The sequence below is a fragment of the Phocoena sinus genome, chromosome 3, assembly GCF_008692025.1.
Source record: "Phocoena sinus isolate mPhoSin1 chromosome 3, mPhoSin1.pri, whole genome shotgun sequence".
Classification (NCBI taxonomy): Eukaryota; Metazoa; Chordata; class Mammalia; order Artiodactyla; family Phocoenidae; genus Phocoena; species Phocoena sinus.
This window is the reverse complement of record NC_045765.1, coordinates 19440049-19459960: the sequence shown is the minus strand read 5'-3', so window position 1 is coordinate 19459960 and position 19912 is coordinate 19440049. Positions and strand designations below refer to the sequence as shown.

Here is a 19912-nt window from a genome sequence, read left to right as displayed (position 1 = left end):
GCAGTTTAATTGGCTGAGATTTTCCCCATAGAGTTGAATATTTAAAGGCTGTACAGGACAAATGGAGTTTGTAAAAATATGAAAGTAATATCTTCACATTCCATCTACGGGGAGCTTTGGGTTTTGTTTTATTGTTGTTGCTTTTCTCCTTGTTGGAAATAGTTGTAGAAATCAGGGTTTACTCCTGCTTGGGTTTTTTTTGTTGTTTTTTTACTCCTGCTTGGGTTTTAATTGATGCTCAGTTGCTACTTGATAGTTGGCTGTTATTTTTATGCATTTTGCAGAAAGTAAAGCTGAGATCCTGGGGGAGGGGAGGTGGGCAAGTGGCATGAGCTCTCTGCAGAAGGCAGCAGTTTGAAATCACTCCTTTGACTTAGTTCCAGAGCCATGACCCATCTCATATGCATATCTTGTTTTCCTAAGCCTTTGTTTCACACCTGTGTTTTCAGGGAAATGGGAGTGTCCTTGGCATCAGTGTGACATCTGCGGAAAGGAAGCAGCCTCCTTCTGTGAGATGTGTCCCAGCTCCTTTTGTAAGCAGCATCGGGAAGGGATGCTCTTCATCTCCAAACTGGATGGGCGTCTGTCTTGTACTGAGCACGATCCTTGTGGGCCCAACCCTCTGGAACCTGGGGAGATCCGTGAGTATGTACCTCCTACAGTACCGCTGCCTCCAGGCCCAGGCACTCACCTGGCAGAGCAATCATCAGGAGTAGCTGCTCAGGGGCCCAAGATGTCGGACAAGCCATCTGCTGACACCAACCAGATGCTGTCGCTGTCCAGAAAAGCTCTGGCAGGGACTTGTCAGAGGCCACCGCTGCCTGAAAGGCCTCCTGATAGAACTGACTCCAGGCCCCAGCCTGTAGATAGGGTCAGGGACCTTGCTGGGTCAGGGACCAAACCCCAATCCTTGGTATCCAGCCAGAAGCCATTGGACAGGCCACCTGCAATGGCAGGACCAAGACCCCAACTATCTGACAAACCCTCTCCAGTGACCGGCCCAAGCTCCTCACCCTCAGTCAGGTCACAACCACTGGAAAGACCTCTGGGGACAGCTGACCCAAGGCTGGATAAATCCATAGGTGCTGCCAGCCCAAGGCCCCAGTCACTGGAGAAAACCCCTGTCCCTACTGGCCTGAGACTTCCGCAGCCAGACAAACTGCTAGTCACCAGCAGTCCCAAACCCCAGACTTCAGACAGGCCCCCCGAAAAATCCCATGCCTCTTTGTCCCAGAGACTCCCACCTCCTGACAAAGTACTATCAGCTGTGGTCCAGACCCTGGTAGCTAAAGAAAAAGCACTGAGGCCTGTGGACCAGAATACTCAGTCAAAAAATAGAGCTGCTTTGGTGATGGATCTCATAGACCTAACTCCTCGCCAGAAGGAACGGGGAGCTTCTCCCCATGAGATCACACCACAGGTTGATGAGAAGATGCCAGTGCTGGAGTCGAGCTCGTGGCCTGCCAGCAAAGGTCTGGGACAGATGTCACGAGCCATTGAGAGAGGCATTGTGTCAGATCCTGTCCTTCAGCCACCGGGCAAAGCAGCGGCCCCTTCAGAGCACTCCTGGCAAGCTGTTAAATCACTCACCCAGGCCAGACTTCTTTCTCAGCCCCCTGCCAAGGCTTTTTTGTATGAGCCAGCAACTCAGGCCTCAGGAAGAGCACCTGCAGGGGCTGAGCAGACCCCAGGGCCTCCCAGCCAAGCACCAGGCCTGGTGAAGCAGGTGAAGCAGATGGCCGGAGGCCAGCAACTACCTGGACTTGCTGCCAAGAGTGGGCAGTCCTTCAGGCCTCTTGGGAAGGCCCCATCCTCCCTCTCCACTGAAGAGAAGAAGTTGGCAACCACAGAGCAGAGTCCCTGGGCCTTGGGCAAGGCCTCACCAGGGCCAGGGCTCTGGCCCATGGTGGCTGGACAGACACTGGCACAGTCTTGCTGGTCCTCTGGGAGCACACAGACATTGGCACAGACTTGCTGGTCTCTTGGAAGAGGGCAAGACCCTAAATCAGAGCAAAATACCCTTCCAGCTCTTAACCAGGCTCCTTCCAGTCACAAGTGTGCAGAGTCAGAACAGAAATAATACCAGTAAATGCCACATGACCAGACCAGCTGCCCCCAGGGTTCTTGGGGAAGGGAAAAATCTTATTTTTCCCTCTTAAAAAACAGACCCCAACACTTTTCCACTGATATTCTCTCCTTATATCCCAACATTCAGAACTCTTGCGACATTAGCCAGTCGGGGCTTGTGGTTGTGTGAACCATGTATGGAAATCCAAGTGGGCCCCAGCCAAGGAGACAGACAGACTCTGGTCTCTTTCCCCCAACCTTTGCTCATGGTGAACTTGAAATAAAAAGTCCACTCTGGAGTCAAGCATGGGATTCAATTCCACTGGTCAGGTTGAAGGTAGAGGGGCTCTCAAAGCTATTTCTCTAGCCCTACCAAGCCCCACTGAGGGTACCTGATGAACCCTTGGGAGGAACTGATACCCATTCAAATCGGTGGTGATTTCTTGAACATTCATGTGTGCTAGGCCTGGTGCTAGTCACTGGCAGGAGATACAGAGATAAATAAGACCTGATCCCTGTGAGCCTAACATGCTTGCCTGGGTTCCCAGGTTATTTTTAAAGAACCTTTGACCAGGAAATAACAGGAAGTTTGAGGGGCCCTGGGGCTCCAGGCTTATTTTGTCATGTCCTTTGTGGCCCCAGAAGTGGTTGTTTTGAGTGTCTCCTGGTCAGGTGTGCCTGTGTGTATGTGCATGCGTGTACACTCATGCAGAGGTCTCCTCTATAGGCAGGTAGGGCCTGTTGGCTGGGCAGCCTCTGCTGCTTCTGTCTGGGCTCTGGAGAGTCTAAAGATCTGTCCTTGGTGGAGCAGTTGGTTGGGGGGCTGGGCTCTGTGAGGACACAGCTTTCCCTCAGTGTAAGAAGGCAATTGGCAAGCTTACCTTTCTTTTCTACAGATTTTCCTCCTTTTACATCAACCCACCCCATGCCTGTCCCCCAAACACTCAGGTGCTTTCAGATTTCAGAGTCTTGGGCAGTAGACCTAGGGAATCTCTGGCAAGCTCTGGGCTAGATCCACCACCAGCTCAGGGAGAGTGCCAGATCCTGGCAAGAAATTACTTCTCTCCTGATCCTTTGCCCTCCTACCTGAATGGAGGGAGTCTTCTTCACTAGTGGATTCTACCACCCTCTTCCTGAGAAATGCTGTGCTCTGTATTGAGAGCACCTGCCTGCTGACTTAGCTCAAAGGCAAGCCAGAAACCTTCCCCATGACTGGCAAGATGTGGCATTTAGAGCAATGTCCAGTCCAAGAGATGACTCCTCATAACTGCTGATTATCTGTTACTGCTGCCCTGAGCTGGGGCCCAAGGGCTGGGAAATCTGTTGGTGCTACCCTGCCCTACCATTCACCCAGCTCACTGACTGCCAACAGGAAGTGCTGTTTGGCCAGTTCCTTCCCATTCACCCACCCCCTCTTTGTCCCTAGACCAAACATGTTTACCTCTCTGCTTTGCCAACTTAGCCAGCAGCTTTAGCCAACAGGCCATCTCCTGGCCCCAAGGTCTCCTGGCCATTTCTGTCTCAGTTATGGCTTTTACACCCTCAACAGGATTCTGTATTCTGTCCCAATTTCCTCCTCCTGAGTTTCTATTGAGGTTACTCCTATACTTCTAAGGAGGGAACAACTGTTGTTATAGAAGCATTTGCGCTTTATATAAAGATTTAAAAAAGAATTTGCTTTTATTTCCCAAAGTCTGTCTCTAGGGTTGAGACATTTGAACTCAGGCAGAGGCATGAGGCTGGGCAGGGCTGCCCTGAGTTTAGGGGCCTATTCTTGCATCTCACTTAGACCTCGGACTCTCCTCTGTAAATTCCACCTGCCTAGTTCTCCCCTTTCATCCTGTCTCTCTTCCCACATCATCAGAGAGGAAAAGCTCTTTGTTTTAGAGGAAGAGAAAACAAAGCATCTTATTTTCTTTTAAAAAAATTTTAAATCATGGAAAAGATATTTTTAAAGAAATCCACCCAGAACATTAAAGTTCATTATATTAAGTATTTATCATGTGTGAGAATAATAAGTATATAACTGCAGCTAGTAGGTCCCTTTCCCTATTCTCTTAGGTTGTATGAGTAGGATTTGCTTGGTGCCAGTCCTGTGCCCTTTTTTTCTCCTGTCATCTGTAGTTGTGATCAGAAAAAGATACCCGCACTGCGCTGTCAGAATCTCTTTCCACTGTGTTGTGTGTTAAATTACCGTAGCTCTTTGTTTCATGAAATAAACTGTGAATTTTGTTGGGGGGTGGGGTGTGCAGGCTATGTAAAATTTTTAAGTGGAGAAGTTTGATCCTGAAGGAGCTTCTCTTAGGTAGGCTTTGGTAGGTAATTGACTTGACAGCCACTCTAGATATGTCTCACAGGACAGGAAGGAGTGAGGGAAAGGTGGGCCACTTTGTGGTTTTGTTTCAGTTTTTTCCATTCTCCCATTCACTGGAAAGCTTCCTTCCAGACCTGCGTAGGAAACAACTTCTGAAGCTGTTTATTTAAATGGATGGACAGCCAGCCTGGCTTTCATGAGGGCCATTGTAAGACTCTCTTAGGTTGATTGGAAATTAGATGTTCAACTCTCAGGCCCACTGATAGCATTTGATACTAGATTGTTAACATCATGAAAGCAGTCACTATACAATTAGAAGCAGAGTCGGAAGGACTTTTGGGAAGTGAGACTCTTGCATGACTCTTTGGGGGGGGTGACCTTGCCATCCTTAGGGGATTCTCCTGGAACCTATACTGAGACCTTTTCTCCAGGGGGTGTGACTTGGCAGTTAAAAGGAAATCTTTACTCTTAGAAACTCCTGATCTTTGTGTAGGATGCTATTTTGGCATTTGGCCAAGTGCTTGTAAATCAGGATCTCAATAGAGCGTCTGCCTCTAAGCCAGTTCCCCAGGAAGCCTTTCTGAGGGGGAAGCCATAGCTTCCATAGGTAGTTAGAGAACTAATACCTATCCTAGCCCTGTTAAGTCAGAAAAAATTATGGAAACTGTTGAAATTTGAATTCAAAGCCTCATTTGCTTCTCTACTGGAGCAAACCCATTCTAATAGCAAAATAGTTGTCACTGCTACAAAAGCATCCAAGTTTTTAAATGTCTGCTTCCCCCTGAAGTTACTGAGTTTGAAGTGATTTAAATCACTGCGTCGATCCTCTTCTGAACAACTATCAAATCTACATCTTTAGCATTGATGAAAATAATTATTCTATTCTTTACATCCTCCACCCCACACTACAGTCAGGGCATGAAGTGCATCAGCGATCCTTTTCCAGGCTTGGCAGCGTCTACTCACAGGAGCTGGACTCCCAGGTTGCCTCGTGAGAACAGAGTGGCAGGAAGGAAGTCTGGTCCTGGCAGCTTCCCCTGTGGAGAAGAATCAGGAGAGCACTAAATGTGGATGGATTTTTTTTTTTTTTCCCCCCCCATCAGCTCCTATAAAGCAGGTTTTCTCCTAAGGCTTTTTTGGGAGACACTGTCATCCTCTTGGGGTCTGTCAGGAGGTCAGAGTAGCCCAGTGTCCTCACGTCTCTGAGATCATGGCAGGAAAGGAGCTGCCACAAGCCCCTTTTCCTGCTGAATAATGTTTGGGCTGTTCCATGTGTTAGACATTCCAGATCATTTAGAGCTGGGTAGCTGCTGCACGAGACTTTCCTTGGCTGTGGACAGTTAGCTCTCAGCTGAGCTTCTTAGAGTTAGTGCAGCAGGGCCAGAGGTTGCTGTAGTATAAATTGAAAAAAGGAATAGGTAATTGCTTTGTACACACACAAAAAATGCAATGATGGTGCTAATTTCCTGATATAAATAAGCACTGCCAAGGGTTGAGGGACTGGTGACTTGAGAAACCCAGATTCCTGTTTGGGAAGAAGAGATCTTATGTAGTTTCCTTGAGGCTTTATTAGAGGAGGGGAAGGTAGAGCCATGGTGAATCTTGCATCTGACCCTGAAATAGTCCAGTGCAGTCCAGAGGTGGAAGAGATGCTGTTTCCAGATGAGGGTGGCCATTGAGTTTCTCAGGGCTGGTGTCACCTTGTCCATAGCCTCTGTCCACACTGCCTGAACAGGTTGGTAGAGAGCTCCAAGTGTGGGGTCTCCCTCAGCTACCTTCTGCCCCTCTCTACCTCTTCCACTCTCATGGGAGCACCTCTATTGCTTATGAAGATTTAAGGGTAATATTTCTTAAGGAAGTGGAAAGAGTTTATTTTAATTAGAAATCCACAGCCTGGGGAGAAATGTTTCCTATCAACATAAGCAAAAATAGCACATGTTAAACTCATATGGTCCCTTTTCTAGAGCTACTTTCCCATGACTCTCAAAACATCAGGCTGTTGAGGGCTTCAGGTGTAACACCCTGGAAATCGAGCAAAGCTTTTTGGACAGGAGGTGAGCCTAGGGAGTTAGGAGCAGAAATGAGTGGTTCTGGTGCTTTAGACTTCCAGGGTAGGGGCAGAGAACAGGTGGTCTCTAGGTCTGAGGTGGGTGCTGCCTGTGTGTGCATGTAGGTGAGAGTGTTGAAGACGGGCGAGTGCAGCACACAGGAGCTCATGGAAGAGCAGCTAAGTCTTGGCAAAAAAAGCTGACAATAGAGATCTATCTTTATATTTTTAAGAAAGGGGCAGAGGGGGTGTCAGCTGAGGTCCATCACTTTTTTTGCCCCCCTTCACCCCAATAGATTGTCAGTGATAAGTGGAACTCTTAGTGAAAAAGAGGGGAGCCCTGTGCTAGGAGTCCCCATAAACATGTACTGTAATTCTTTGTATATAGAAAAAAATTACTGTAAAGTAAAGTTTAACTTTACTCTTATGGCCCTTGCCCTGTGTTTTGTTTTGTTGTCCGTGGGGAGATGTAGCCTAACAGGAGGGAGGATGGGTTTGGGGTGAGAGCAGAAGCCAGCCCCTGAGGTAGTTCCCAGGGACACGGAACTGAGCCCTTCCTCCAAGCACCTCATGGGAGTGGTGTGGGTTTCCTCCCAGTAGCCACAGCTGTCAGAATGTCTTTCTGATGCTTTTGGGAGTGGCTGGCATCAGTTTCAGTCCCTACACAGGAAGCCTCCATCACCCACGAAGGAAGGGTATTTTGAGGTTTTTAAAAAGGAAGTGGAACCAAAGCACTTTCTGAGTGTGAGTCTAGACATTTTGGCCAAGTTTTTAGTTTTTTAGAGCAGGTGCCGGGCACTGCAGAGTACTCGGCCTAGGCCTAAAATGGTAAAGTGAGGCAAAGGGGCTGAGCATCCCATAACAGAAAAGGCTTCCATATGCTTCCTTTTGGTTGAAGGGTTGGTCCTGTCTACAGTAACATCTGATTCTTCAGAAATATCTGGACGTCCAAGGCCCAAAAATACACTTTCAGGAACCCCTGGGAATCTGCTTCCCTTCTGACTTAGTCCTGAACTTTCTACCCCAGGGAAGAGTGTGGGAAGACAAGCATTTAGTCCTACAGTTACTTTTCACTCATGATCTTCAAGTCCTGAACTGGGTAGTGGTCACTTCATTTTACAGATGAGAAACACAGGCCAAGTTTAAGTCCCTTTTCTGAGTAGCTGAGTTGGATCCCAATCTGGATCCATAAAACCTTTCTAAGTCTTGCAGAACCTATGATTTTTCTGTTAAGCCACATAGGGTGTTGCTAGGAAGCTTAGGATCTGAGCCACAGGCATGACTCATGGACTTAGACATGACAGAGGTGCAGTAGAGCCAACCAGTCTGAGGTAGAAGTGCTTGATCCTTCGATCTCTGGATACTACTTAAGTGCCTTCCTTGCTCTTAGCACCAAGAAGGAAGGGTGAGCTTTGCACTGCCCCAACCCCAGCTTCTCGCCCTACCTTTGCCCCCACTAAAGAATAGGAAAGGGCCCTTCTGCTTCTCCATTATCTCAGCTGCAACCCTGGGGTGAAGCCAGTTGGTTTCCAAAGGAAAGTAAGAGCTAAGAGGAGCCTTGATATAGGAAGCGAGGGCCGCCAGGTGGCCCCAGAAAGTACTAGGTATCTTGACACCCAATCCACACAGCAGGGAAAGGGGTTGAGTGTGATTCACAGTGCATTGATTTTATTTACAAATCAGAAGCCACTTAAATAATTTGTAGACACAAGTGCTGTCCAGGGCAGAAGCCTGGGGTCCAAATCAGCCCTTACCCTCCTTGTGCCCATCAGTCTGCCCAAATGCTGCCTCCGTTCCATGGGCCAGCACAGGCAGGTGCCACCTCTGCCGCCATGGGGACCCAGGGTAGCTCAGACGTGTGATCACTCAAGCCCAGACAAAAGCTAGGTCCAGCCTCTCTGGGGGAATTCCTTTAATTCCCCCAGGCCAGGTGAGTGGTGACTCAGTGATGACAACAGCTGTAGAAGTAGGGGTTTGCCTTCTGGCCCAGGTCCACGCCCTTGTCCTCTGTCAGAGAGAGAGGTGGCAGCTCAGCATCATTCTATTGGGGGATCAGGTAACTCATGAAGGGGGCCAGATGCTGTGGGCCTAGAGGAAGTCTCCACAGGAGCTAGGGAAGGACACACCTGTCATCACCTGGAAGGTGGCCACACTGATGTAATCCTCTGCTACTTTCTGGAAGAGCTCATCTGGCAGGAAAAAGGGTGATAGGTGAGGATCAAATGCCAGTGGCCCTGGGATCACCCAGTAACCAGCCCTCTAGGCTTTTCTCTGTCTCCCTTGTTGCCCTTGCGTGTTCTGCTGTGAGGCCCAGGACAGCACTCACCCACACTCTGGCCTGTCTTGCTGGATGTTTCAAAGAGCTGAGCTTTGATATCTGTAAAGAGAAGTGTCTAAAGCCTCATACCTGAGAATTAGGTGGACACAGACAAAGGGGAAGGCTAGCAGTACAGGGAATCTTCTGAACCCCACAGATTCAGGGAGGCCAGAGAAAGTCTTCCCATGGAGGATCTTGCCATGGTAGCCAAGGCAGTCCCTATTTTCTGTGACCCACCCAAGTAGCCACTTCCCTCCCCCAGCCCCAGGGAGCTAAGGAGCAGCTACTGTCTGCATAGTCCTGGACGTCGTGGAAGTCCACACGTCGGCGCCGCCTGTCCTCCTCCAGCAGGTCACTCTTGGTGCCACACAAGTAGATCTTACAGCCCTGGAGCAGAAGACAAGGTGAGGGTCACCCCCCTCGGACCACCAGATCCCCAGCCCGTCTCGTCTTTTGGTGAGGTCAGGCCACCTACCTCCTCTAGGTTGCGCAGTTCCTTCACCCAGAACTTTGCCCGTTCAAAGCTGCTGCTGTCCGTCAGGTCTTGGTGTGGGACACGCAGGAAACAACCAAGGGTCAGAAGCTGTTCTGTAAGGCCAGCCTGGCACCCTCCCCTTCTTGTTTGAGAAACAGGCCAAAACCATCCTTACCATAGCAGACGATGGCAGCCTTGGCGCCCCGATAGTAGATTCGGCTCATGGCCTCATAGCGCTCAGAGCCTGCTGTGTCCTGAAGGGCAGGGGGAGGCTCAGCCCTGGCCTGAGTTGCTGAGCTACTCCCCAAAACTGCAAACTAATGCCACGTTCTCCAGACCCCGTTTTTAAACTGTGGTCTAGAGAACAGAAATGGCCTCTGTGAGGCCACAAGTCAGCCAGTAATAGGCAGGATCTACGCCTCCTCAGGAATGGGTTTTCCCAGGACTTGCCCAGAGAACTTACCCAAATACCCAAAGTCACCGTCCGGTCTCCGACGGACATCACCTTGGCCACGAAGGCGGCCCCAATGGTCTGCAACCAAGGGGAAGCAATCAGGGCCTCGGATGCGGGTTAGCCCCCTCCCACCCGTGCTGGGCCGCGTCGGGCGCACTCACGTTCTGATAGGGCCCCACCAGGAAGCGATCGTGCACGTATCGCTCCACCAGGCTTGTCTTGCCCACGTACTCCTTGCCCAGCATCACCACCTTGACGTCCACACGCTGCCCGCTCATGCTCCCGGGGCTGCCTCACCCGCTTCAGGGTCCTGAGCGGGGGCGGGAGGCAAACCGGATCTCCACTCCGAAAGGCAGCGCCCGAGCCTCAGTCCCCGACCCCAGGCGCCAATCTAAGGCTCCAGACGCCGCGACGATATTGAGCTACAGCAACGCCTCCGTCCGCCCCCGCTCTTCGGCCCCGGGTGCTGATCCTCCTTCTGAGAGCCCAGGACCCGGGGCGGCCTGGGAGTGTGCGGGGAAGCGCACTCAACGCCGGCGTCCGGGTCGCTAGCTCGCTCCGCTACTCGCTTGCCCGCCCGGCTTAGGGGCCGCTCCGGCACGGTTTCCCCACAGAGCCTGGGAAGGGTCCCCCCAACCTGGCTCCGGCCCACCGCGACTCCCGCGTAGTGGGAGGAGGTAGAGGCTGGGGAGGCGGGGCCGCCCGGTCACGTGGGCAGGCGCCGGAAGAGGTGGGCAGTGCGCGGCTGCGCCGGAAGTGGCGCGCGGCCAGACAAATCCTCATGGCGGTGGTGGCGCCTGTTTGGGTGCGGCGCTGGAGTGACTGAGCTGCTAGCTTGGCGGCCGAGCGTCGAGCTCCAGCCCGGTCTCCGCGTGCCCCCCGGGCTCCGCACCCCTGATGTTGCGCGGGCACTGAGCCCGCCCGGCCTGGACAATGGTGAAGTATTTCCTGGGCCAGAGCGTGCTCCGGAGTTCCTGGGACCAAGTGTTCGCTGCCTTCTGGCAGCGGTACCCGAATCCCTATAGGTACGTGGCCCTGGAAAGAGCAACCCTCCCACCTCGCTGTTTGGAGATCGGAGTGTGGGGGCCGGGAAAGACTCGACTTCGAGTGGGGGGATCGCCGGAGCCGTGGCCACGTTTAGGACGAGAGGACCTATCGGGGAAGCGGCCAGGCTAGTACTGGAAGGAGGCTGGGTCTGGGCAGTAGTTTACTTGAGGCCCTAGTAAAAGGTTCTCTCATCTCAGGGTGGTGAGACAGGAAGAGGCGGCGGCACCGGAGCTGGGGAGGGATCTTGGGGTTGGAAATCCGGGCGCTTGTCTACTTCTCTGCCATGACGCTCTCCAGTGGTGCAATAAATCATGAGGTCCAGCCCTGCTGGAAGGCCTAGGAATCCAGGTCAGCGAGGAGGCGGGAGTTGGAATTTGCCCTGGGTTAGGCTCAAGGGACTCTAGTTCAGGTCTGAGCCACAACACAGATCACTCTGCAAGTTTGGGGAAAGGCATGGCCATTCTGGGCCTGGAGGCTCCAGATGGGAACCCCAACAGGCAGTTTCTTAGGGCCAGGCTCCTGAGGGTCACCTTCACCCTGACACCTGCAGCAAACATGTCTTGACGGAAGACATAGTGCACCGGGAGGTGACCCCTGACCAGAAGCTCCTGTCCCGGCGACTCCTGACCAAGACGAACAGGATGCCCCGCTGGGCTGAGCGACTATTTCCTGCCAATGTTGCTCACTCAGTGTACATCCTGGAGGATTCTATTGTGGACCCACAGAACCAGACCATGACCACGTTCACCTGGAACATCAACCATGCCCGGCTGATGGTGAGACCCCTCCCTCTTGGTTCCCCCAGAACTAGAGAGCTCCAGGTACATGTGGCTAGGGAGCCATGAGGGAGCTTCTATGATCCAAGCAGTTCTGAGGAGTGTTGGCTCTAGAGTACAAACTCAGATGATCTCTTCAGCTGGTCATCTTCTCTGGACCTGTGTTTTGACTCATTCATACAGTGGTGGAGGGGTTACCTGTTTTACAGAGTCATTGTAAGTACTAAATGCAGAGCACTCACACTGTGCCTGGCATGTGTGTAGGTTGGGCCACAGGCATGATGCTGAGGGACGGAGGGAGGCAGTGGTTTACAAACAGGAATCTGTCAAGCCATAAAGGGTACCTTGCATGTACCTTAGAGGGGGAGGATCTGGGCCCCTTGCCCCAGTTTGACTAGAGTCTTTTATCTGTCTTATGTAGTGGATTTCTGCCTGAGATTTCAGGGGAAAAGGGTTGCACATACCTTTGCTTTAAAAAAAATTAAAAAGGCTAGAAAAGCCGTGGTTTGGTTTAAGGAACATCCTACAGTATCTTCTCACCTGTGAGTACCCTAAAAGCTTCCAGAGAACTGTTATTTTCTTTCTCAGTTAATCTTCACAATAACACAGGGAGGTGGGTATTACTCTCTATTGTGCAAAGAGGAAAGTGAAGTCCAGAGAGGGGAAGTCACTGAGTGAGTAGGCAGCTTAATGCTCTGCCCCTGAGTTGTCTGAGGGCCTCACAGCTGACTGCCCTGAGGGCACTACAACTGTGTTTTGTAAATTACAAAGAAAAGATCCAGCTCTAAGAAATGTCTTTCAGTCCAGCTGCGACAGGTGTCTTAAGTGTTTCTCTTGGAAGTACAAGTCCACTTGCTCCTCTCTGATAATGAGCTGTGGTGGTTGCCGGATTTTTCTTTTTTCTTTTTTTTTTTTTTTGGATTGTCAGGAGCTCAAGGGCCAAAGTGGGTGGAAGCCAGGTTGAAAACACCACACATGTCTAGATGTAAAGGTACAAAACATCCAGGATGGAGCTGGAAGGCCCTCTGCTGATCTCAAGAGTCCATGTAGCTTTTCGTTTGAAGGGTCAGAAGAGAGGTTTTTAGAGAGCAAAATGACTTTTTTTCATCTTCTTACTCTCTTCCCAAAGTGCAGCTTGGGAATACAGTAAGGGAAAGGAATCGGTTTTCATTTTATTGCTTTCCCTAGTGAAAAGAGGCAGGGAATCAAATTTATGTGCAAGCTGGCGAAGTGAAGGACTCCCACACAATTGTGGTTGGCTTGACTGCCTGCACAGGTGGTAGAGGAACGATGTGTTTACCGTGTGAACTCTGATAACAGCGGCTGGACCGAAATCTGCCGGGAAGCCTGGGTCTCCTCTAGCTTGTTCGGCGTCTCCAGAGCTGTCCAGGTGAGCAGCGTTGTTGTGGTGCTGGGGCTCTGGGGCCCAGGGCATGTAACATAGAGTCCGGGCTGGGGATCAGTGGGCAGCTCAGAATCCTTCCCCTTCTCATCTTTTGCCAGGAATTTGGTCTCGCCCGGTTCAAAAGCAATGTGACCAAGACTATGAAGGGTTTTGAATACATCTTGGCCAAGCTGCAAGGTGAGGGTTCTGTACACAGGCAGAGGCTGAGTCAAGTCCTAACTGCCCTGCCTGGGCTGGAGCCTGGAGCTGTCACCACCCTACTCTGAGCAACTCATCTGTACCCTGGGTATTTCCTTCAGGGCCTGGTGCACAGGAGATGAATGTCCTGGGAGGTGATTTAGGTGGGTCTTGGCATTCTTTGAAACCAGTCCCCACCCTTTGCTCCAGGTGAGGCCCCTCCCAAAACCCTTGTTGAAACAGCCAAGGAAGCCAAGGAGAAGGCCAAGGAAACGGCACTGGCAGCTACAGAGAAGGCCAAGGACCTTGCCAGCAAGGCAGCCACCAAGAAGCAGCAGCAGCAGCAGCAGCAGTTTGTGTAGCCAGCCCAGGCCCTGGGGCCGCAGCACAGCAGACCACTTGCTCCAGTCCCTGTGCTCTTTCCTCCTTGTACTTTATTATTAAAAGTCAGCTTCCAGCCCTGTCTGCTGTCTGGGTGGTGGGCTGGGGGTGGGTGTGTTGTTTGGCCTCTCCAGCACACCAGGCCGTTACCCACGTCTGAGCTGGACCTGCTTATTCCTGCATCAGGTGGCTGAAGATAGAGGTACAGTGACTTGCGCAGGGTCACGTCCAGGTGAAGTGGTCATAAACGCTAGACTGTAAGCTCCATGAGGGCAGGGACCTTTGTTTTATTTTCTGATGTGTCCCAAGTACCTGAAACAAAATCTTGCACATAACAGGCACTCAATAAATACTTGTTGAATTCAGTCGGCCCCAGCTCTGGAGTCAGAAAGCTTTGGTTCAAATCTTGACTCAACTGTTTCCTGGCTTTGGACCTCAGGAAGGTCATGTCACTCAGCCTCAGTCCCACTGTGACAGACAGGGACTGAGGCCCCCGAGTTGTGAGGAGTAAAGGGGCACTGCCTGGTGTGGACAGCAGTGTTTGTGGTGGCTATGGATCTCATTTCCTCTTTTCCAGTTTGTCTGTGGCTGGGAGTTCCCCCATTCTCACCAGGCAAGACCATGGACAGGAAGTTAAGAAAGAGGCTTTTAATGAAAATATAGTATGTGGAGGGCAAAGGCCAGGGGCCCTTGTTTAGGAAGGAACATGAGGACCCAAGAGGCTTCCTGCCCCTGTGGACAGCAGAGCCAAGTGCTACAAAAAACGCCTGGAAGAGTGGCCTGGGCCCAAGCTGCCTGCCCTGCAGGGCTCAGCGGGGCTCGGCACCCCGTCCTAGGTGGGACTGCCAGCAGCAAGGTACGGGGAGCACCTGTTCCCACACAGTCCTTTTAGTCCATTCCAACAGTACTCTGAGCAGCCCTGGAAGCTTGGTGAGGGCTCCAGCCTGGCAGAGCAGAGGGTGGGCTGAGGGCAGAGGTCGCTCCAGGAGGTGAGGGTCATAGCCAGGTGCTGCTGCTGTGTGAGTAGCTGTGCTCCTGGCCCGCGCTGAAGCCCCGCAGCAGCTCAGCCTCGCCCCCGAACACCAGGCTCTCCACGTCCACCTCCAGCTCCTCTGCACGGGGAGCAGGCCAGTCAGGGGACCTGGGCCACTCAGCCCACTCGACCCCTCCGCATGAGGGCACTTACCTTGGTCTGAGTCGGAGCGCTCAGAGGAGAGGCCTGAGGAGTCCAGGCTGTCTGCTCGCAGCCGCTCGCGCTCGCCCGCCCCGGCCAGCCCCCGGAGCTGCTCCAGCTGCTGCCGCAGGCTCTGCTGCTTGCTGCGCAGCTTCTCCTTGAGCCGCCGGGCCCGCTGCTCCTGCTCCTCCAGCTTCTGCAGATCCGAGGGAGCAAGGGGCTGGGGTCAGCTACCTGGGGTCTTGGGCCTCAGCCCAACACCACTTAACGGCGGACCTTGGCCACGTGGTGACTGCTTGCTCCACACGGGCTCACTAGATCTGGGCCCCAGAGGGTCGCTCCCACATCCTACAGGAAGCTAGGCCCTCCTGCCCTTCTGTCCCATGTAAATGGCCCAGGAATTCTGTCCAGATGGGTGGGGAAGGGAGGGCACCACAATCTCAAAGGCCCTCGGGGCCCAGTCAAGTGATGTGAAGGAGTGTCTGGTGTCAGGCAACAGGGACTGTGGGGGACTGGGGCACACCAGCGAGTGCATACTAAGGCTCGAGGCAGTGGCCCAGGCCAATTACTGCCACATGGAAACAGGCCCAGTGTTGCCAGATCGCCCAGTTTTTTAAAGAGAAGCAGGGAGATCACATTTTTTCATGTCAAATGTCCTTTTAAGTGCTGCCAACTAATTTAAATGTTTAGAAAACTACAGACCAAACAAAGGCTACCAGTTTGTAACTCCTCAAGACCCTCCCAGGAGTCCTAAGTCTTCAGCATTAGTCCCCTTCTGCTGCCCCCACGCAAGCTCTGCCAGCCCTGAGTTCCAGGGACTGGAGGACCAAGGGTTCTCCCATCAGGGTCCTCAATGGACGGAATCCTGCATTCAGTCAGCAAGGGGAGAATTGGGTGAGGGGGCATTTGGACTGGGAGTAGATGAATGAATAAGAGCTGCCCAGGCAAAGACAGGGGAGGAAGAAGCATCCAGGCAGAGGGAAAATGGGAAAAGCATGGAGAGTTCAGCTTTTTTGGTGCGGAATGGGGAAAGATGAGACCAGTGGCAAGGCCTGTGTTGTGAAGGGCCTTGAGTATCACAGGAAGAAAGAAACTGAAACTGTCCTGTCAGGAGCCATGGAAGGTTTTCAGCAGGAGGCAGACCTGAACAGATCTATGTGGTGCAAAGAACATTCTAGGGGGCGTCCCTGGTGGCGCAGTGGTTGAGAGTCCGCCTGCCGATGCAGGGGACACGGGTTCGTGCCCCGGTCCGGGAAGATCCCACATGCCGCGGAGCGGCTGGGTCCTTGAGCCATGGCCGCTGGGCCTGCACGTCCGGAGCCTGTGCTCCTCAACGGGAGAGGCCACAGCAGTGAGAGGCTTGCATACCGCAAAAAAAAAAAAAAAAAAGAACATTCTAGGGCAAGGTGGGGAGGACAGCCAGGTGGAGGCAAAACAGGAAGCAGGGAGTCCAGGAGAGGGGTGATGGGGCTTCAAGGAAGGAGCAATCCCTAGGTCCTGCCCACGGGCCAGCCAGCACCCAAGGTCACACATCATCCCTCCGAGAACCAAGTCAGCAACTCCATGTGAGAAACTGGAGCCGGCTATCTGGCCAGGGTGTTATTCAGCCACAATGAGGAGAACACAGGCACCTTTGGGACAGTGCTGACAGTTTCCACACCACGATTTATTTGCTGCATGGCACCTCCATCTGTCTCTGTCACTGCCCCCTGTGCCCACAACATGGCCTGGCAGAGCAGGTGCTCACTTGTTGAAGAAAAGAATGCAAGTCAGGAGACCTAGGCCTCGGTTCTGAATCTGCCTCTCATCAGCCGGCTCTGCCTCCATTTCTTCCTCTGTCAAAAGGGCCAGGAGAGCAGGAAGAGGCCTCTATTGTTTCCAAGTCCCTTCTAATCCCCACTCTGTGGAGCTGCCTTGTGCTTGAGTCAGCACACCCCACTCCCATCCATCAGGGGGCGCTGAGCTCAGCCCGGGCAGCAGCAAGAGCCCTGGGAGGGTGGCTCACTGGCGTCCTCTTGGTACTTTCCCCCTCCTGGCTTCTGGAGCTGCCTCCCAAAGCAGCGTCGGGACACCCCCCCGCGCCCCACCCCGCCAACCGCCGAGAACAGGAGGCCTTCAAGGATGGGGGAGAGGAAGAGCAAGAAACAGCCCTCTCCAGTCTGAGGGACCCTTACACATGACCCCTCACAGAATGCCCCCCATACAGAGGAGGAAATGAAGTCCAGAGAGACTACATAACTCGCTCAGGGTCTCACAGTTGGGATCCAAGTAATAATTGCTGTAATAACAAGTGAACTTTTATTGGAGGAACTTGCTTAAAGCCTCAGAACAATCCTGAGTTATTTTCTGCTTTTCTTCCTACTTAACAAATTTGGAAACTAAAAGCACAGAGAACTGTCCAATGTCAGGCAGTTGGGCTATCACCTCAGACCTCTCTCCCTAGTTCCACCCAGCCCCTCCCTACTACCCCTTTCCAAGCATCCTGGCAAGCTGGCCCTGGGGCGCCAGAGTAGCTTCTTACCTGGATGTGCATCCTGGCCCTGCGCAGAAGGCTCAGTGTGGTGTATCGGGCACAGTCAGCCCCCAGGGGCATCTGCTGCTTCAGCTGCTCCAGGCACCGCTTCAGCTGGGCCCTCCTGTGGGGGAAGGGGTCTAGAGGGCAGTGCCAGCCCAGGCTTGCTGGCCAGATGAGGGACGGCAGGGGAGGGAAGGCCAGAGGGAGGCAGTTCCTGGGGCCTGGTGCTATCAGGGCAGGGTTGGGACTCACCTGCGCTTCTCCAGCTCGTTGTGCACAGACCTGCCAATGCCAGGGAGGATGGGGTGAGGGGGTGTCAGCTACTGCCCACACCTTCAGTCCCAGGGCTCCCAGGGCCTCAAAATTCACTACAGATGTGTATCCCAAACTAGCCCACTGTGGGGACCTTGTGCTGGCCTCAGGCACCTGAGTCCCAGGCAGAGGCAGAGACAGTAAGGAGGCCTGCCCAGGTGACTGTGGGGTCCAAAGGAGGCCCCTTAGCAGCAATCAGGAAGGGCTTCCTGAACAGGTGACATGTGAGCTGAGCCCAGCAACACAAGTTGCCCAAAATGGGTAGTGGGGGGAGAGGCATTCAAATTGTGGGGAACAGTGTGCAAAGGGTTGAGAGTAGGAGAGAAAAGGAGAAAGCCTGTGGGGGAAAGCGAGTGGTTTGATATGTGCTGTATTAGGAGTGTGAGTGGAAGCAGGACCCAGAACTATTCACCGTTCCAACCACACCAGGGGTGCTCAAGAAATAGTCCTTGAATGAAGAGTGTGTGTTTGGGGGATGGGGAAACGGCAGGAGGTGTCTGAATGCTTTCAGAGCAGGGTACCTGGCCCAGAAGATGCGAGCAATAAGGAGGAAGTTGGCAGTGGAGGGGCCCGATGAAGGACGGCGTCCATCCCCCCCTATTCCCCGCTGCCCCAGGCCCTCCTCACCGCCCACTGTCCAGCGCTCCAGGAGCTTGGGGAGACCGCTTCCTCCTCCTGTGGACTGGGCCCGGACTTCGGTGTGGGCACAGGGACGCATATCCATGCTCTGCCTCTGCGAGAGACAGCCCCCGCCCACGTCAGGCTGGGGCTAGTTCCAGCGGGATCCCCTGGCAAGGCACGGTCAGGGAGGGGCTTTTGGCTACAGGGCCATTTCCCCACCCCCTCCAGCCCCACTGCCCGCGGACCCCTAAATTGAGGGCGGGGGTGCCCCAGGACTACTGCCCTAAGGCCATGCATCCTCCAAGTTGGGAGCCAAGTCCAGCCCAGGCCAGTGTCAGCGAGGTCGCCGCCTGGAGTCCGACCAAGGGTTCTTCCTCACCTCTCTCGCGGCGCTCCAGGAACTCCGCCGCCTGCAGCAAGACCTGGATGTTGCTGGCCACGGGTTCCATGTCGGCGACAGCTGGCTGCGGGTGGGCCTAGGATGCTGGCCGGAGCAGCGGCTGCACCACTTTTGTTACAATGTAACTGACACGGTGCAACAAACACAGACGCCCGGCCCGCCCCCGGAACGCCCCGCCCCGGGACAGCCCAGCTCTTGGCCCCGCCCCTGGAACGCGCCCGGGAACCGCAGCCCACCCTCCGCGAGCCCGCCCGCCCCCTAGGACTCCCGTAGGGCTTCTATGGGCGCCGGATCCAGGCCCGGCCCTTGGGCGAACTCCCGGGCTGGGGGTGGGGGTGGGGTTGTGCTGCGTCTTGCCGCTTCGCTCAGCGACCCAGCGCCGGTTACTTGGCGTTTCTGGGCCTCAGTCTCTAGCCCCGTGCTAGTGGCAAGAGGCGCGCACACTGAGTGGTGCTCTGGGGGCCGGTGGTCCCGGGGAGGCCCCCGGCTCCGCCGCTGCACGTGGGCGCCACGGAGGTGGGGCCGGCGGGCACCCTCGCCCATTTGCTCTTTGCTTCTTGAGGCTCGCGGACGTCACCTTGGGGGCGGGGCAGGGGGCCTCTCAGGCACTATTGGCTGTGTGCGGCTCCGCCCTCTCCCGCTGCTGGTCAACACGTTCGGGCGGGAAAAGGAGCAGGTTTCAAATTTGAAAACCCTGGCTATGGGGGCGGGGTTGAGCGGGGAACAGGCCCCAGTGCGCAAGCGCCGGGGGAGGGGGCGCGGACCTGGCTCCTGCGCTCCAGGGTCTGTGCCCTTGCCTGCTTGCCATCTGCCCCCGTAGCCCCCGCTGGGCTCCTCCTCCTCATCTGCAGGGAAGCTATTGTTGCTACGAAAACGTCAGAAGGGTAGCAACTTGAGAACTGGCTTGCTTCAGAGTCCTGGGTTCTGGAGTCAACAGAGTTGAGTTCCTGTCCTGTCACCGCTACTTCTCAGCTGTGTGACTCGGGAAGTGCCCTCCCTCCCGTAAGCTCGGGAAGCCCTGAGACAGCGTCGTTGAAAGATCAGAGCCCACGCCTATGCCGTGCATTTCCAAGGCCTGTTGCAACCTCACGCAGGCTTCTTCCTCCCACAGAGCCCCTGGTTGCCTTACTCAGTCCATGAGCCCTTCTTTTTTTTTTTTTTTTCAATATTTATTTGTTTATTTAGCTGCGCCGGGTCTTAGTTGCAGCGTGCAGGATCTCGCTCCCTGACCAGGGATGGAACCCGGGCCCCTTGCATTGGGAGCGTGGAGTCTTAACCAGTGGACCACCAGGGAAGTCCCCATGAGCCCCTCTCTAACGTGACTTTCTAGCCTCACGAAGAAGATGATGCGGTGATTTCTAGGGGCAGCACCAGTAGGTGTAGCCACACCTTCGGCGACAGTGACAGTCTAAGGGTGGAGACCAGAAGAT

The 19912-nt window shown here is 53.7% G+C and overlaps 4 protein-coding genes across 12 annotated transcripts in view; 2 read left to right on the top strand and 2 right to left on the bottom strand.

Moving 5' to 3' along the window:
- The window catches only part of NSD1 (nuclear receptor binding SET domain protein 1), a 135695-nt gene extending 128840 nt beyond the window's left edge, over positions 1 to 6855 (top strand). For all 6 annotated transcript variants that reach the window (XM_032628023.1, XM_032628020.1, XM_032628019.1 and 3 more), the window contains one exon: positions 450 to 6855. In XM_032628023.1, coding sequence (XP_032483914.1) covers positions 450 to 2080 — 1631 coding nt within the window. In that variant the 3' untranslated portion in view covers positions 2081 to 6855. The remainder of the gene's footprint in view (positions 1 to 449) is intronic.
- On the bottom strand, positions 5243 to 10381 carry RAB24 (RAB24, member RAS oncogene family). 2 transcript variants are annotated; one of them, XR_004349326.1, is made up of 9 exons: positions 9836 to 10336; positions 9684 to 9752; positions 9396 to 9474; positions 9221 to 9288; positions 9033 to 9132; positions 8755 to 8805; positions 8555 to 8617; positions 8183 to 8435; positions 5243 to 5418 (listed from the first exon to the last, which is right to left on the bottom strand). XR_004349326.1 is itself a non-coding variant. In XM_032628029.1 (8 exons), exons 1-8 carry the CDS (start codon positions 9950 to 9952, stop codon positions 8371 to 8373), a joined length of 612 nt encoding a protein of 203 aa, XP_032483920.1. In that variant the 5' UTR covers positions 9953 to 10381; the 3' UTR covers positions 8070 to 8370. The 2 variants fall into 2 exon arrangements, 1 of the variants encoding a protein (XP_032483920.1); XM_032628029.1 differs by lacking the exon at positions 5243 to 5418 and having other exon boundaries at positions 8070 to 8435; positions 9836 to 10381.
- On the bottom strand, positions 5878 to 18632 carry MXD3 (MAX dimerization protein 3). 3 transcript variants are annotated; one of them, XM_032628027.1, is made up of 11 exons: positions 18462 to 18632; positions 18089 to 18194; positions 17402 to 17431; positions 17156 to 17270; positions 14647 to 14830; positions 12798 to 14572; positions 9836 to 12681; positions 9221 to 9752; positions 8755 to 9132; positions 8555 to 8617; positions 8070 to 8435 (listed from the first exon to the last, which is right to left on the bottom strand). In XM_032628027.1, the coding sequence occupies exons 1-6, from the start codon at positions 18529 to 18531 to the stop codon at positions 14457 to 14459; spliced, it is 621 nt and encodes a 206-aa protein (XP_032483918.1). In that variant the 5' UTR covers positions 18532 to 18632; the 3' UTR covers positions 8070 to 8435; positions 8555 to 8617; positions 8755 to 9132; positions 9221 to 9752; positions 9836 to 12681; positions 12798 to 14456. The 3 variants fall into 3 exon arrangements, with proteins under 3 accessions (XP_032483916.1, XP_032483917.1, XP_032483918.1); XM_032628025.1 differs by having other exon boundaries at positions 5878 to 8435; positions 9836 to 14830; positions 18462 to 18624; XM_032628026.1 differs by having other exon boundaries at positions 5878 to 9132; positions 9221 to 9288; positions 9396 to 9752; positions 9836 to 14830; positions 18462 to 18624.
- PRELID1 (PRELI domain containing 1) lies at positions 10418 to 13835 on the top strand. The gene is made up of 5 exons (XM_032628028.1): positions 10418 to 10699; positions 11272 to 11497; positions 12774 to 12887; positions 13001 to 13079; positions 13290 to 13835. Exons 1-5 carry the CDS (start codon positions 10608 to 10610, stop codon positions 13439 to 13441), a joined length of 663 nt encoding a protein of 220 aa, XP_032483919.1. The 5' UTR covers positions 10418 to 10607; the 3' UTR covers positions 13442 to 13835.
- Positions 18633 to 19912: the final 1280 nt, after the last annotated feature.

What these genes read in the sequence shown, in the direction of transcription:
- MXD3 (XM_032628025.1), bottom strand. Translation starts at nt 18,531, where the DNA reads ATGGAACCCGTGGCCAGCAACATCCAGGTCTTGCTGCAGGCGGCGGAG. An exon ending in GGAGCGCTGGACAGTGGGCG is followed by an intron (nt 17,432 to 18,088) that starts GTGAGGAGGGCC and finishes TGGCATTGGCAG; the next exon opens with GTCTGTGCACAACGAGCTGG. An exon ending in GGGCCAGGATGCACATCCAG is followed by an intron (nt 14,831 to 17,155) that starts GTAAGAAGCTAC and finishes TCGGATCTGCAG; the next exon opens with AAGCTGGAGGAGCAGGAGCA.
- RAB24 (XM_032628029.1), bottom strand. Translation starts at nt 9,952, where the DNA reads ATGAGCGGGCAGCGTGTGGACGTCAAGGTGGTGATGCTGGGCAAGGAG. An exon ending in CGGTGACTTTGGGTATTTGG is followed by an intron (nt 9,475 to 9,683) that starts GTAAGTTCTCTG and finishes CCTGCCCTTCAG; the next exon opens with GACACAGCAGGCTCTGAGCG. An exon ending in CGTCCAGGACTATGCAGACA is followed by an intron (nt 8,806 to 9,032) that starts GTAGCTGCTCCT and finishes TTCTCTTTACAG; the next exon opens with ATATCAAAGCTCAGCTCTTT.
- PRELID1 (XM_032628028.1), top strand. Translation starts at nt 10,608, where the DNA reads ATGGTGAAGTATTTCCTGGGCCAGAGCGTGCTCCGGAGTTCCTGGGAC. An exon ending in GCGTCTCCAGAGCTGTCCAG is followed by an intron (nt 12,888 to 13,000) that starts GTGAGCAGCGTT and finishes ATCTTTTGCCAG; the next exon opens with GAATTTGGTCTCGCCCGGTT. An exon ending in CATCTTGGCCAAGCTGCAAG is followed by an intron (nt 13,080 to 13,289) that starts GTGAGGGTTCTG and finishes CCTTTGCTCCAG; the next exon opens with GTGAGGCCCCTCCCAAAACC.